Source organism: Pelodiscus sinensis, chromosome 20 (assembly GCF_052426305.1).
Source record: "Pelodiscus sinensis isolate ZL-2025 chromosome 20, ASM5242630v1, whole genome shotgun sequence".
NCBI classification, from domain to species: domain Eukaryota; kingdom Metazoa; phylum Chordata; order Testudines; family Trionychidae; genus Pelodiscus; species Pelodiscus sinensis.
In genome coordinates, this window is record NC_143071.1 from 22,199,602 (window position 1) to 22,216,662 (window position 17,061).

Sequence of the window (17,061 nt, forward strand, 5' to 3'; positions counted from 1 at the left end):
CCTCTTCTCCATCATTTGCTGCCCCCAGACCTTACTGACTCTCACTGGGTTGAGACAGGATGTGCGGACTCTGAAGTGGGAATGAGGGATTTGGGTGTGGGAAGAGGTGGAGAAGGGGGGGCTCCAGGCTGGAGAGTGTTGGGTTCAGGTGGAGTGTTGTGGTGCTGAGCAAACCACAGGCTTGTGGCTATGAGAGTGCAGGAGTTCAGGTTGGGATGTATGAGGGGCTGAGGGCAGGGGAGCATGATGGGCTCAGGACACAGATTTGCAATGTGTGGATTGTGCAGTAGTGTTGTGGCAGAAGACTGAGAATGTGAGACGCTCAGGACAAGGGGTTCCAGTGTATGATAGACTCAGGATTGAGGTGTGTGTGTGGATGCAAGAGTTTTATGATGCTGTGGCCAGATGGAGGACTTGACCCCAATTGGGGCCAGCACAAATGTTTCAGCATTGTCTTTATTTATGGGAGGAGTGGGGAACCTGTTATAGGTCAGGGGTCAAATGTCAGAAAAATGTCAGGGAACACACAAGTGAGATGCAAAAAAACCCAAACACTCCTAGTTATCCTCCCCCCCATATTCCACTGATGTGGTCCCAACTGAGTCACCCCCCTCCCCTGGCACCCCAGTCCTATAGGGGGTTGGTAGGACTGAGGCTCAAGGCATCAGGCCAGATTAATTCGTCTAGGGTTTGATGGTTAGTGGAATTTGTGGGCCCCTCTACACACTGAGGTGGAGCCAAAATGAGGGATCCAGTGTTCGGGATAGGTCTGGGCGGGGGGCAGGGCATTTGTGGGGTCTGGGCAGGGGGGCAGGTACCAGTTGGGGTTCTGGACAGGGGGGGCATGGTACTTGTGGGATCTGGGGGGGGCAGGGCTCTTGTGGGGGGTCTGTGCAGTGCACGGCACTCGGGGTCTGGGCAGGGGGTCTGGATGGGGGGGGCAGGGCACTCGCGGGGGTCTGGATGTGGGGAGAGGACAGCTGGGGGTCCCGCAACCAAGTCCGGGGGTTCAGAAAGCACTTGTGCTGCTTGTTCCCTGGGCTGCTTCCTGAGTCTGAGCTTGCAGCTGTTTGCAACTCTGCCTGCATTGGAGCCTTTTTAATCAATAATTATTCAAGGAGCCAAGCTCCAAGGCCCCTATTGTCCGAAGGAAATTAGCACCTTTTCAGCATGGCTCTGGGGCTTGTCTGTAGCCCCAGGAGGCGGGAGGGAGACAGACCTGGGGAAGCCACAGTGCAAAACAAACAGTTAAAGATGAACTTTGGGTGAGGTAATGCCAGTGTGGGCTCTTTCTTGGGGGGAGGGAGGGGCTGGGTCACCTCGCACCCCCCTGGAATTTCTTCATGCCCCCCCCGGGTGTCACGCCTCCCAGTTTGGGAACCTGTGTTCTACAGCAACGTCGGTAGTAATGAGAAAGGCATTGTGGTTTAGCTCCACTCCATTCCCCAGGGAGATTCAAGCTACAGTAGAAGATCTGCTCTTGGACAGTCAGAAGCTGTTTGCAGCTAACACCAGTGAAACTCTCCACTCCATGAAAGACTTCAGAGTAACACTGCAACCTCTTGGGATCTGCAACCAAGCACCTAGAAGAAGGCAATATAGGTATCAGCCTTATCGGAGACCTCAATACCCCCCATGTACACAAGACTACAGTAGACAAAATCACGAGCACCAGGGCAGGTGCAGAAACCAACAATGTCACCCTTCCTCTATTAATTCTCAACTGTCACAGCAGCCCAACAAGCAAATTTGATCATCAGGTTGTGGGTCTGGAGAACCCCTCACCTAGTCCAACGCTGTTGAAGCAAGCAAATCTCTTCCATCATCCAGTATCGCCTTTCTTCAACAGCTGACCTCTGATAATGGGTCCTGCAGATAATTGAAAAAGGCTACCTTATCCCTTTTGTATCCATACCCTCTTCCTGTCCCTTCCCCATCCCTCTTCAGGGACCACTCTCACAAGACTCTCCTTCAACAAGAAGTAGAGCACCACACAATTTAGAGGCAAAGGATTCTACTTCCACTACTTCTTGACAAAGAAAAGATCGGGGGGTTGGAGGCCCATACTGGACCGTTGAGCACTTAATACATTTGTATAGAAACAAAAATTCAAGATGGTAACACTTACTACCATATTACCAGCATTGGAAAAGGATGAGTGTTTCTTGTCCCTCGACTTGCAATATGCATATTTTCACCTTGCCATCCACCCTCTCACAGGCGTTTTCTTCATTTTGTTGTAAATTCTCAACACTACCAATACAAAGTGCTTCCTTTCGGGCTCTCTGTCGCCCTGAGGGTCTTCTCAAAAGTGTTGGCAGTCGTCACAGTGTACCTGAGGAAACAAAGTGTTATATTTCCTTATCTAGACAATTGCCTCCTCAAGTCACGCTCACACAACGATTCTTGCTGCTCTCTGTAGGCCACAAGACACCTATTTTGACACCTGGGCCTTCATATGAATGAAGCCAGGTCGACACTCTATCTTACACAAAAGATACAGTTCCTAGGAGCATGCCTCAATTCAACAACAGCCACCACATCCCTAGCTACAGACCGTTTTCAAAAGATCGTGGCCTCGATAAATACCTTACGATCCAGCCCTTGCACAACAGCACTTGAATGCCTTCGGCTACTGGGGCACATGGCAGCATGCAACTTTGTAGTAGGCAACACCCGTCTCCACATGAGATGTTCACAGAGATGCTAGGACAGATGTACAAAGACAGTGTCCATCCGCTATCCAGATCCCTTGCTCTTCCAGGGATAGTAAAGAAATCCTTATGCTGGTAACTGAGCCCAAGGAATCTGTGTTCCAGAGTCTCCTTTTACCCACCAGAATCATCTGTCTCCATGATGAAAGATGCATCTCGTACAGGATGGGGCAGCCATCTGCGCCATCACACTTGCCAGGGCCTGTGGTCCAGCACCAACAAGAATCTGCACATAAAAGTCCTAGAACTGCAGGCAGTCAGGAATGCATGTGCCAAATTGCTCCCATTCATCGCCAACAGACACATCAGACTGTACATAGACAACGTTGCAGCAATGTTTTACATAAATTGTCAGGGTGGAGCCCAATCTCAAGCACTCTGCACAGAGGCTCAGAGCACTTGGGATCTGGTGTCTGAAATACAAGACATTTATCACCGGAGTGCATCTTCCAGACGCCCTGAATACAAAGGCAGATGCACTCAGCAGAGCCCTCCCGGCCGAGCACAAGTGACAAATGTACCTGCACATATTGGCAGACATCTTCTGCCAATGGGGTCACACTACCATAGATCTGTTTGCCACACAGTCCAACAGTCAATGCCCCCTCTGTTCCAGGGCTGGAATAGTAAAGGGATCAATGGGGGATGCTTTTCTCATCACATGGACATCCCACCTATTCTACACGTTTCCTCCAATTCTGCTATTGAACAGATAGTTCACAAAATAAGGAGGGACAGGGCCCCCCTCATACATATGCATGGCCTTGCCAGCCATAGTTTCCCTTCCTAGTGCTGATGTCCCACAACCACCGATCCACTTATCTTGCATCGGGGATCTCCTCCTTCACCCGGGCTCCCAAGACGCCCACCCGAACCTCCACTCACCTCCTGGATGGTTTTCTGACCTAGAGTTGACCTGCTCACAGCAAGTATAAACGGTCCTTCTGTACAGTAGGGCACAGAGCACCCACAAGTCTTACCTTCAGAAATGGAAAAGATTCTCGAAGTGGTGTGCTTGTCACCAGTTGGTTCCTTCAACATCCCTTTTATCTACCATTCTCGACTATTCTCTACACCTTGAACAAGCTGGCCTTACAGTGAGCTCCATTAAAATTCACTACTTGTCCATTTTTGCTCATCCACTCACCAAGAGGTTCTTAAAGGGCCTGCAGGCACTTTATCCAGATATCAATCCACCAATGCAACCATGGGACCTGCATTTAGTATTGAATGCTCTAACTAGGCCTCCCTTTGAACCAATGGCGACGGCCTCATTTTTTGCACTTGGCCATGAACGGTTTTCATTTATTGCCATTACCTCAGCCAGATGGATAGGAGAGATCGCAGCTCTAATGGGGAAGCCCCCCCCCCCCCCCATATATCTTCTTTTAAAGACAAGGTCACTTTAGATACTTATCCCAAATTCCTCCCCAAAGTACACTCATCCTTCCATATCAACCGGACAATACATCTTCCCTAAACCACGTCAACTCTTTTGAGATGAAAATGCACACTCTTGACCTGCGCAGAGCACTCTTATCTAACTTGCAGCGAGTGAGACCATTCAGGGCATCTCCCAGATTATTTGTTTCAAAAGCAAACCACAATAGGGGCCCGGCAGTCTCATCACAGAGACTCTCCCACTGGATCTCGGATTACATCAACCTCTGCTACGCACCATCAGTTGTGCTCCCTCCAGAGAACATATGGGCACACTCAACCAGGGCCATGGTTACCTCGATAGCTTTCCTCCATAAAGTACCCATAAGAGACATCTCTGCAGCTGCCATGTGGTCCTCCGACCACACATTTGCAAAGCACTATGCACTTATGCAGGGATCTCGTTCCAACCTGAAACTAGCTAAGGCAGTTCTTTTCACTGCTTTTCTGCCAGATCCGAAGTCTCTACCTCCCTAAAGGGGAATTGCTTTGTAGTCACCTAACGTGGAGCACCCATGGGGACACTCCTCTCGAAGAAAGTCAGTTACTATGGCGGTGAGTAACCTCCTCTTCTATGAAATGCAAATCCCAGCAATATTACTCTCATTGCTACTCCTTCCTCCCTCCCCCCCACCCAGCTTTTAAGAACCTGGCAATGTTTTAATGATGGTCTGAAGATCCTTTAATTACTCGAATGACCAGTTTTTTGTTGTTCTTGGTCACCTGCCTCCCTTTTTTATGACAAACTCCCTGCCCCAAAGGCAAAGCTGCAAGCATTCAAACTCTATTGCAGTTAAGAGCTGCCTTTGAAGCCAGGGCATGCAGCTTTAAGCAGACCTCAAGCATGAAATCCAGTGGTTCAGACTTCGTACCTAGTCACTCTTAAATGGCGCCCAGGTGCATGGGATTGTGTTTTAGCAATTCAGAATGCTGGCTTGCACAAGTGTCAATGGGCTGCTGAAAGTACTAGCTTCCAGAAATTGTAGTGTAGTAAAATGTAGAATATTTTCTAAAAAAATGACTTGAGTAATAGCCAAAGTATCACAAAATAAATTACTTGAGTAAAGTACAAATCCCGAAAAAATGTACTGGAGTAATGTAACAAAGTATTTCTACTTAGTTACTTTCCACTTCTGGACCCCGTCCGGCTAAAGAGCAGCTTGATCCTGAAAGCAGATTGACTTGTTTATTGGAATGTCTGGGCCAAGCCCATCTGACCTAACCCAGAGGGTGTCAGAGAGCCAGATCAGGAGTGGGGCCGAGTGCCCCTAGCACACACTGAGATCTACTAGAAACTGCAGCTAGTGCAAATAAAATCCATGCTCTGGCGGCAGCTGACTAATTGTCCCCGGAATGCTGCTTCTATGCCAAGGCCCTGGACACTGTCTGAGACAAAGCACAAGGAAAATGGAGTCCAGAATACATGGATGGCAGCTTATTCCACACTGTGTATAATAACTCAGTGCTCTCCACAGGCTATGTGCTGTTTGATGTGTCACAGCAAGAAATAAGATGGAAACTCGTATAATGAATTGTGTATGAGCGACCCATCTTACCCTGATAATTGCAACTATGGCTGACTGCCAGCAAGCAAACTAGCATCCTCTTCCACCAGTCTCCAAACACTATGGGAAAATACAGCTCTTACTATATATTCAGAGGGACAATAAACATAGGTGCTTCTGGAACAGGGGGAATGGAATTCCAAGGGCTTTTGTCTTCAAGAATGCATGCTGCCCCTGCCCTGGGAGCTCTGCTGCTAACAACCAGTGCAATTTGGTACAGGGACAATGGCCCTTCCAGGCTTCCCAGTGAGTGTGCTTGGAACTCTCCAAATTGCCACTTTGATCTCCACATAGAACCCACTCAACAGCCAGGGTAGCTTACAAAGCACATTGGTAAAACACCCCGGGTACGTCTAGACTACATGCCTCTGTTGCCAGAGGCATGTAGATTAGGCTACCAGACATAGGAAAATGAAGCGGCGATTTAAATAATCGCCGCTTCATTTAAATTTACATGGCTGCCACGCTGAGCCGATCAGCTGTTTGTCGGCTCAGCGCGGTAGTCTGGACGCGCGGGTGTTGACATCAAAGGCATTTGTTGACCACCCAGGTATGCCTCCTGGGATGAGGTATACCTGGGTGGTCGACAAATGCTTTTGATGTGGACACCCACGCGTCCAGACTACAGCGCTGAGCCGACAAACAGCTGATCAGCTGTTTGTCGGCTCAGCGCGGCAGCCATGTAAATTTAAATGAAGCGGCGATTATTTAAATCGCTGCTTCATTTTCTTATGTCTGGTAGCCTAATCTACATGCCTCTGGCGACAGAGGCATGTAGTCTAAACGTACCCCTCCTCACAAGAATGCTGCTGCATTTCTGCCCAAGCATCACCTTCCAAGCAGTTTCATGCTGTAGTCCCCATGCAGAGCATCTTAGTTTATCCTTGAGCTCTTAAAGCAGGGCTACTCAACATGCGGACCACATGCGGACTGCATGCGGCCCACAGCCCGTTTGTTTGCAGCTTGCAGTGCAGTTTGGGTTTACGTTGGACTCAACATGCCGCTCGTGGGTGGGATCCTTTGAACATGGCCTTCACTAGGAACACGCTCCACAATGGTGAGGCGTCTCCCAGGCGGGGTGAACATTGAAAGACACAAGCAGATGGGCTGGCTGGAACAGATGGGTACAGGGTTTTGGCGTTTCAAGCCCCCCGGGAGGAGGTACTAGGAGCGCAGGGGTATTGTGGGAAGTGCTTTGTATTCATGCCCATTGGTGTGGAAGAAGCTATTTGCATATATATGCAACCACGCTTAAGTTGCACCCCTCCGCATGTGCTGTGAGTATCATTGTGGCCCCTGGGGCTTCCAAAGTTGAGTAGCCCTGTTTTAGAGGGGCAGGATTGTCCAGTGGTTAGGACGCTAGCCAGGTGCTGGGCAGTTTCTTGGTTTCTTCCCTGCTGTGTCTCACACTCCCTGGTGTGCTGATGTTCATTGGTTCTGGGCAGCTGTTCCAGCTCTATGAAATGGTGGGAATTGCATTGCCCTTCCTCACAGAGGAATTAAGCAGCTATCTTCAAAGGCTGTGAGGTGCTTAGGTGACAAAGAGGTGGATAATGTTGCAAAGCCTGCACGTGAAAGGAGAAATCTGGCGGCCAGGTGGGAAGTGCCTCTCTATGGCGGCTGCAGCTCCAGCACAGTCAGGGGAGGGGTGCATGTTCCCCAGCTGGGGCAGGTCCAGATTCATTTGCTGTCTGTGCTTCTCACCCAGGGTGTGTCTAGACTACATGCCTCCTTCGACGGAGGCATGTAGATTAGCCAGATCGGAAGAGGGAAATGAAGCCGCGATTAAAATAATCGTGGCTTCATTTAAATTTAAATGGCTGCCCCGATCTGCCGATCAGCTGTTTGTCGGCAGATCGGGGGAGTCTGGACGCGATGCCCCGACAAAGAAGCCTTTCTTCATCGACACAGGTAAGCCTGGTTTCACGAGGCTTACCTGTGTCGATGAAGAAAGGCTTCTTTGTCGGGGCATCACGTCCAGACTCCCCCGATCTGCCGACAAACAGCTGATCGGCAGATCGGGGCAGCCATTTAAATTTAAATGAAGCCGCGATTATTTTAATCGCGGCTTCATTTCCCTCTTCCGATCTGGCTAATCTACATGCCTCCGTCGAAGGAGGCATGTAGTCTAGACACACCCCCAGAGTGCAGAACTCAGCAAACTCTTCCCCTCATTCCTTGATGAAGGGGAACAACCAGCAATGTTCCCATATGAATGGGGGTGGGGAGCTTCATCCTGCTTCACTCTCCCTAGCAGGTGGCTGGGGAGGGTGGGAGGCTTAGTGCTCGGACATTCCTAGACAAGAGGGGGAGGCAGCCCCAGCCATCCCCTTTCACCTGCCTGGTGATTCTGTCTCTCTTCTGTATGGTTTTAAGAGCAGCAATCCCATTCCAGGTACATCCAATTTTTCTGGCACAACCCAAACCCTTGCCTTGCTTTTAGTTTGATTGGAGAAAGATGTATACCCGATTTGGTGGCCCTAGGTCTGACTGGTTAGGAGGGGCTCTTGAACAAACAGACAAGCGAACAAATGCTCTCCAGTATATAGTGCAAGCATTGTCCATTGTGCAGGGGACTTATCCCTAACAGGATCCTCACATGTGGTGCTTGCTTTCTCTTGGCAAGGCCCACCCAAAAGGCTTTGTTCCATCTACAGATCATTCAAGAAAAGCTCGGGACCTTCACCTCAAGCAGCAACTGCTCAAACTGGCCCTGTGGCCTGATCCAGTCCCAAGGCCTTTATCAGGCTGCAGATTTCCCTCAGGCTCTGAAAGCCCTGTTGCCCATTCAAGGGCAGGCACTTTCTCCAAGAGGTGGAGGTGCTGTTTCCCATTGAGGGTGCCAAGGAAGAGGTCTCATAATGCCAAATGAGACTGATCCAGATATCAGGCTACTCTTCTGCCTCCCCCAGGAACACAAACCATCCACAGGCTAGCACCAGCATGCAGAATGGCACAAGCACCTCTGACCCTTGTCTGGTATCAAATAGGGAGCTCAGAAAGCTTATACTGTCAATTCCAATTCCGCCGTCTGTTGAGTCAAGTCTGATATGGGTGATAGCCGTAGCGATTGTATCCACAGCTCTGGCATAAAGGGCAGCTACAGACCTCCTGTGACTTTTGGTCCTAACCTCATCACTGGTCGAAGAACTTCCTAGGGCTGCACTGTCCATCACTCCTCAAACTGAGTATGTTGCTGAGTTCTCGCGTCTCAACTCCACACTCCTGTGACAGTTGCGGAAGAGCGAGTACCAGGATTGATGAATGGCACCTGAGTACTTGGAACCTCCTTGAGCCAGTGAAGTTAGTGCTGTTGCACTGAGGGATGCTTAAGCCTAAATTTGCAATCTGATTATTACTAATTAATTAATTAAACCTCAGTGGAAGTTGCAGATACTACCAAACCTCATCTATCATAGGTGTTTGTTGATTAATATGCCGCAGAGAAATAAAAACGTTACGCAGTTTAAAGGGGCCAAACCATATATTGTAAATTTCAAAAGGTACAACAAGGAAATAAGTAGACACGCTTAGGGTACGTCTAGACTACATGCGTCTGTCGTCAGAGGCATGTAGATTAGGCTACCTGACACAGTAAAATGAAGCGGTGATTTAAATTTACATTCATTTAAATTTACATGGCTGCCGCGCTGAGCCGACAAACAGCTGATCAGCTGTTTGTCGGCTCAGCGCGATAGTCTGGACGCTTCCCTGCCGACATCAAAGGTATTTGTCGGCCACCCAGGTAAACCTCCTGGGATGAGGTTTACCTGGGTGGTCGACAAATACCTTTGGTGTCGGCAGGGGAGCGTCCAGACTAATCAGCTGTTTGTCGGCTCAGCGCGGCAGCCATGTAAATTTAAATGAAGCGGCGATTATTTAAATCGCCGCTTCATTTTACTGTGTCGGGTAGCCTAATCTACATGCCTCTGGCGACAGAGGCATGTAGTCTAGACGTACCCTTAATGTCCCCAACCCAAGAAGAAATAAGAGGATAGAAAAGTACCCCACAGACACAAGGTATGACACAGACAATAATTACAATTCCAGCCGTCGACGATGGACGGCGATGCACCTGTCTCTCAAGCCTTTGGCTAATTAAAGCCTCTAGCGAGAGACTAGGAGGCAATCCCTTGCAGCGATGTCCTCTGCAGTGCTCTTGACCTCAAGCCTTAGGCTCCTTCCGAGCCCTTGGCGAGGAACAGAGAGGCGATCCCTCGTAGACCCTGGGGACTGGTGTGAAGCAGGCAGGTGGCGAAGTCCTCCTCCGGGGCCTTCCGCTCCTGGACGCAGGATTCACTGCTGGTAAGTTGCCTGGCGCTGTCTTCAGGTGGATTCTGCTCCTCAACTGGAACCGGCGATAGAGGAGCTACTCCTGTACCCAGACTGGATACACAAAATCCCTACCTAAACTAACACGACGCCTCCCGTTGCGATATAATACCCCGGCTGCTTGAGCATAGAACCGACGCACTATACTAACGGACAGACTTGATGACGAACCTCTAACTAACCTAGCTACCTAATGAACACGAACAGGGAATAGGGTGGAACGCTGCAGAAGCGAACAAGCAGAGAGAGAACCAAACAGGAATGCTGACCAGAACTTAAGTAGTCTCTCCCCATGAATATTTATGAGCTGTAGCTTTAAACTCATTGGACCTTGTCTGGATAAACAAGGGCCTCTGATTGGGTGTCTGAACAAACAGCTTCTAACTGTCTGGGGGTGAGTGTGCTGTGTGCAGCAGCACGTGGTAACATGTGCAGCTACTTGCGTGCTGTGTGCAGCAGCACATGGTGACGTGTGCAGCAGAAGGTAGAACCATTATGTAAATATTCATGATGGTTATTGCTTATTCAGTGTCACTGCTTATGCATATTGATGAGAAGGCGGGGATCTCGTTACCGTGCTTCCCTGGTGGTGGATGCTTCCCAGGTGGCTTTCATCCCCTTCTATGTCGCTGCTCTTGGGCATCCCAGTACCAGCATTCACTTTGGCACCAGCATGCTCAGTACCTGCAGTGCCACCTTCATCTGAGGCACCACTTCCTGCTTCACCATGATGCAGAGGCAGCGGGATGGAGGGGAGGTGGCTCTGCAGGAGCCAATACGTGCGGGGAGCTGGCTTGAAAGCCAGCTTCCAATATATACTGGCTCCTCCCTGCCTTTCTATCAGAGGCAGCCGCACGGGGGTGGAGGGCAGCATCGCGGGAACCAGCACGTATGGGGAGCCGGCTTAAAAACAACCTTCCCAGGCACTGGCTTCTGTCGCCTACCCCCTGTCCTTGCTGCCCCAATACACCCCCTCTTGCTGCCTGTGTATGTATGTAGTCATTTGGCTTAAGCCTCAACGTATTGGTTATCGGTTAATCATTTAAAAGAATATATGCTAACAGCCTTAGAAGGAATGGGAGGGGAAGGTTTGTATCAGTGCAGCTTCATATACCCAGAGAAAGGCCTATAGCCACAAGGTGCAAATGGCACCTAACGGGTATTGCTGGGTAAAATTCCCTGGCTTCAGTTGCTCTGGGCATGCATACACATGACATGGCTGCATCATGTCTCGAAGAACTACAGTTACAGTAAGTAATTTTTCCTTCCTGAGATTTTTAAAATTCCATGGCCATCTAGTTTCAGCACAGAATAGGGATTATATTGTATGTTCAATCCATTTTCAAATGTACTTTTAACTATGGAGTTGCTATCAGGCAGATCTAGAATTCATTTTTTTCAAATTCCCCTTGTTTCAGTTTGTCATAAGTTTGTGTTTTAAACTTTTAAAGAGTGCTACTTTCACTTTTTATCTTGACCAGGAAGTATTTATAACTGAAGTTGTCTTCTTTCCTGACTGCAGAATTATGGCTTTTGGGCCACCTAGTAAAATGTTTTTAAAGGAGTCCCAATTATCATTCACAGTTTTATGTATAAATAACCCTCTCCCCCCCAGTTAGTTTTGCTAATCGAAACCATGTTTTCAGCTTGTGAAACTGGCCCTTTTCTAGCATAGAATATATGATGGTATTATTTTCTGTTTGCATATCACAAATCTAATACAGAGGTGCTCTATTTCAACCAGAAATTATAGCTGTTCTTTGTAGGATGTTGAACTTGATGATCTAATGGCCTTCAAATGTATGACTGTACATGAAAAGTAACCTGTCACTTTCCACTCTACTCCGTTATAAGGACTAGAAAGATGACTTTCTGCTATCTTGATCTTTCCAGGAGATGACCTGATGCGCTGTGTAGATCTTTATAATCAAGCCCAGTCTAAATGGTTTGAAGAAATGGTGACCACCACTCTGGTATGTATCAGTATATAGCATATTGTGTTTCTAATACTGCACTTTGTCTATTTTGCTTTGTAATGGAAGGCCTTCAAGATAATCTAGCATGGAAGTCACTCTGGGTACATCTACACAATACCCTTACCTTGAAATAAGCTACACAATTTTGCTACACAAATTGCATAGCTTATGTCAATGTTATTTCAAAATAAGGTGCTATTCCGAAACATCCCTTATCCCTCTTCAATACGGTTTACAGGGATATTGGAATAGCGATATTCCAATCATATTTCCATCATATTTCGATATAACAGGCTTGCTCTTAAGCTGTGGAATAGCTATTTGTATCCCAAAATAGCTCCACTGTGTAGACATAGCCTCTATTATCCTTCCATTATTAGCCACAATACAGAAGAGATAACAGACACTATGTTGCCCATCCAGTAATATCATTTGTGGAAGCAAAACAAAAACATTTTCTTTGCAGTAAAGGGGCAGTAGTTTGAAGCCGCTCAGGTGTTAGAAATGGTGGAAATAGCCCTGGAAAAATGGGGTAGCAGGAAGAGAACAGAGCAGAAAAAGTTGTGTGCTAAAATGTGAATACATTTATACATTAATAAGGTATTTCAATATTTTTTTATCTCTTGGTTTTACAATTTTAGCACACAGGTATCCCCAGCACATACATAGTATGAGATAATCATTTGTAATTCTTCTTCTCTGAAGGCATCATATCACAGAACTCTCACTCTTGGGGCTTCCAGGATTAGTCATGTGGGAAATGTCCTGATATTTATGTATTTAAGGCCTTCTGAAGCACCTATAAGTATGCTCTGGAGCTCTTCTCCAGTCCACCTCACATGCTGCAAACAGCAGTACCTCAGGGGTTTTAAAGATTGCTGCTGGTTCCTTTCAAGAATGGGAAATAGGAGTTCTCCTGACAGGCAATTAAAAAGTTGTTTTTTTTTAAATACAAAAGAATAGGCCATTCTAGATAAGGCCTAGGTAATGGAGAATTGAGTGCCCGGTGACAGAGCCAGCAGTCCACACTCAAAGCCAAATAACTCCCAGGGAAGGGGAGAAAAAGGTAGGTGAGTGAAAATCCTAAGACAATGGTCGTCAATCTTTTGAACCATAATATCACTCTTTCAGTTTAAGTGCAATGTAAGATCTACCTCAAACCCAAATACCCTTGCCCAGCTTTCTTCTCCTCCTTCTCTGAAGCCCTGCCCCTACTTCACCTCTTCTCCGAGGCCTTATCCTGCTCACTCCATCGTGGAGCTGGCTCCTGCATATGGAAAGCAGGCTAAGGGACCGGCTGAAGGTAGATAGGTGGGGTGGGTTCTGGAGTGGCCTAGGGGATACAGTATCAGTATCTGGAACACAGGGTGGTGGACTTGAATCCTCCTGGCCCCCACTCCGCCCACCAAGATAGTGGCCAGGCAGCCAGCCAACACCAGCTGCCCCAGGGGTGAAGCTGGCTCCCACATTAGGAAAGCAGGATAAGGGACGCCCTGAAGATAGGGAGGTGGGATGGGTTCTGGAGTGGCTTAGGGAATAAGGCAGTAGGTAGCTGGTCCTTCTGCCTGTGTCACTGCAGCTACACTGTTCTTTATAGTGCACTAGCTCAATCAAAGCCAGCGTGGGTATTTCCGTCAAAGCTGTAAAGTATACCTTCAGCTTCAGCATAGAGGTGTCCTTAATTACAAAGCAAATCAGCCATGTGATTCTTCTCACGAAGAATTATGTTATGCTTATAAGAAGCACATGGGATCTTTTTCAGGGGAGAAGGCAATGCATTGTGTTTATTGAGAATACAGTAGAGAAGCAGTTAGCATATGCTTTATGAAGACACGTACACGTACACGTGTCCTGCAGATGGTGCATAGTTACCAGTCCATGGTGACTAAATCAGTTTCACTGGCCAGGCAAGGCTGACTGAGTGAGGTGTTGGGGTTCCTCTGAGATTCCTCCGAGGCTTGGTTTGCAGGACTGAACCCAGAGTCCCATGGCAGGAGCATCCCTTCTTATACATGTAAGTTTCCATTTGAGTTTTGGTTTTTGTATTAACAAAAGGAAAAACTGTGTAGCACTTTAAAGACTTATAAGATGATTTAATAGGTGATGAGCTTTCGTGGACCAGACCCACTTCCTCAGATCATATTCTGAAAGAGGATATACCAAAGGAATTCAATGAAAAAAGTGAACACATTATTAAACTGACAAATCGGATTTAGTAGAGAAGATAGGGAGAGGAAGGGAGGGAATAGCTATTTATGAGTCAATGAATGGCTAATCAGGGGTGATAAGTGGGGAAGCTATCTTTGTAATGGGTAAGGTAATTAGCATCTTTGTTAAGGCCCTTTTGTAAAGTGTCAAATTTAAGCATGAATGAAAGTTCTAAAGTTTCCCTCTGTAGTCTGGTGTTAAAGTCTCTTTGAAATAAGATGTATATAGTAAGGTTATGAAGACTATGTCCAGGAATGAAAACCAACTGGTTTTTCCTTGTGAAGATGTCTGATTTGTGGGCATTAAGTCTTTGGTGAAGTGTCTGAGAAGAGTGTCCAATATACATAACAGAAGGACACTGTTGGCACATGATGGCATAAATTATATTTCTGGATGAACAGGAATATGTGTCCTTGATCGTATAACTGACATGGTTAGGTCCAGTGATGGTGTCACCAGAGTAAATACGTGGACAAAGCTGGCAACAGGGCTTGTTGCAAGGGAAAGTTTCCAGGGTTGCAGTGTCATGCTGTAGTCATCTGCCCATAGCAGGTGTGAATCTGTTTTCCAGAGTTATCCTTTGATGGTGATAGTCAGGATTCTCATAGTTATCTCTCACTCTTGGGGGTCTCTTCCTGTCTCCAGGGTTCGTCAGTGCTGCTAATTCAATTCAGCCTCAAGACACAATACATGTTTCCTCGTTATCTTCAAAGTTTCCACTTCTTGATCACCTGGATATCTGTGATGGTTTTCACTCACACACACCCTCCACTCACACCAAACAATTGTATAGTGTTTCAGACAAGATCTGTAGTTACTAGAAGACACAACTTAATCATGAGAGAGACAGAGTGAAATAGAAGCTACAGAACTTATAACAAGTCATTATACATGAAATTATACCTCATACTTAGTCTTATAACCAATACTAACTAAAGTATACATTATTGCTACATTGTTTGGTCCCTATTGTATTCCACTGCAGGTTTACACATGCACCATGTATCCAGAGCCAAAGAATTTGAAAGTAGTAGTGTCCATTGCTCCATACATGCACCCCTGCTCAGCCTTATGGGTGTCTGATGTGCTAAAGGGTAGGTGGGACTGACCATGCTCTCAGTTCCTTCTCACCACTCACAGTTGGAGCTGCTAGTGTCCCCTTATCTCCCTCCGGCACATTTTTTAAAAAAGTTTGAGAATTATGCATAGTTTTTATCTTTGCTTGTAAATTTAGTGCTCTTAGGGTATGTCTAGACTGCATCCCTCTGTCAGCAGAGGGATGTAGATTAGGCAGGTCAACATTGCAAATGAGGCAGGGATTTAAATATCCCGTGCCTAATTTGCATAAAAATGGCCACCATATTTTGCCAACTTAGCACTTTTCCTCCTGCAAGGAGGTTTACAGGATCTGTTGGAAAAGGCTTTCTTTCTCGACAGATCCGCCTCTAGACTGCCACTTTTTGCCGACAAAGTGCTGAGTCGGCAAAACTTGGTGGCCATTTTTATGCAAATTAAGCATGGGATATTTAAACCCCTCTCTCATTTGCAATGTTGATCAGCCTAATTTGCAGCCCTTTGCCGACATAGGGATGCAGTCTAGACATACCCTTAGTGTTCATTTGGGGAATTAAGAGACTTTGGGGATCCATTTTTTCACTAGTACCCTCTCTCTCCACCTAACACCCACACCTGAGTGCTGAATTATTCTGAAGATGCTGGGGTTCAAAATCAGTGCGTTTGTACTTGATCCGCAATAAGAGCCAACAGTCTCTACTGCTTGGGAGAAGCCTACGTTTCATTCGGGTACAGTGTCTACTTCTCCTTTCCAAGCTTTGCCCAAGAGAGCTCTGCTCCCCTCTCCATGAGGCCTCAGTCAGATCCTGGCAGTAAGTCTTCCTCCAGGCCCAAGACAAGTGATTCCCATGAGTGCCAGCCATGGAGAAATGGCTCATTGCAAGTCACTCAAACATGATAAAAAGTTTCACAGGTTGGCAGATACTGTGGTACAAACCGTTGAGCCACACAAGCCTTCGAAGTTGGCACCCCGCAAATCAAGGCAACTGGCAGTTCCAAAGCAACTTTCCATTCTGGCTCTGGTTCCAGTTATGGAGCATGTGCCACTAAAGCTGGGGAGATTGGAAATGGTGCCTGGGCCTCATGAACTTTTTGCTCTGTGAGAAGTGAGGTCATCTCCTCTGACTCTACCATTGGCACCTAAGGAGATCCAGCCTTGACCATGGACTTCCACCAATTGAGTTGTGCTCCTGCACACTCAAGTACAGATTTGTATGGTTCCACTGGTTGTGACAATACCACCATTCGAACCATGCTCCAGGATCTAACCAGAGAATTTGGATGTAGAACAGAGGCTCCCCATCCCCTACCACTGCTGTGACTACTCCAAGGGACTCCCAACTTCATGGCAAAAGTCTCCTTTTCCCTAAAAAAGATCCACGTGGAGCACTCAACCACATTTTTTGGATCCACTCGGTTGGCTGTTCTGGGAGTCCTGGCCTGAATATGCACTTTTCCATTCAGCCAAGGGAGGATTCACGGCTTCAGACATCTTCCAATAGATATACAGAATCCGTTCTGGAAGATGAGCTGGTTGATCTGCCTTTAATGATACTGCTAGAATAAGAGCATTTCCCATCCTCTTCCGCAGATGCAGCTGTCTCCTTGGCTCCTTCCTCACCTCCATACAAATTTTTTCAGTTCCAACACCACCTATGCAGTGTGGCTGAAGACCCTGGAGGAAGAACAGGATGGACAACATCAACTTTTTGACATCCTTTATGCCTTGGTACCAACCAGGGTTGCTCTTCC

The 17,061-nt window shown here is 47.2% G+C and overlaps 1 protein-coding gene across 11 annotated transcripts in view; it reads left to right on the forward strand.

Moving 5' to 3' along the window:
* Nucleotides 1–17,061, forward strand: part of GAS7 (growth arrest specific 7) — a 247,939-nt gene that overhangs the window by 151,781 nt on the left and 79,097 nt on the right. For all 11 annotated transcript variants that reach the window (XM_075903569.2, XM_075903566.2, XM_075903567.2 and 8 more), the window contains one exon: nt 11,945–12,024. In XM_075903569.2, the coding sequence (XP_075759684.2) occupies nt 11,945–12,024 (80 nt within the window). The remainder of the gene's footprint in view (nt 1–11,944; nt 12,025–17,061) is intronic.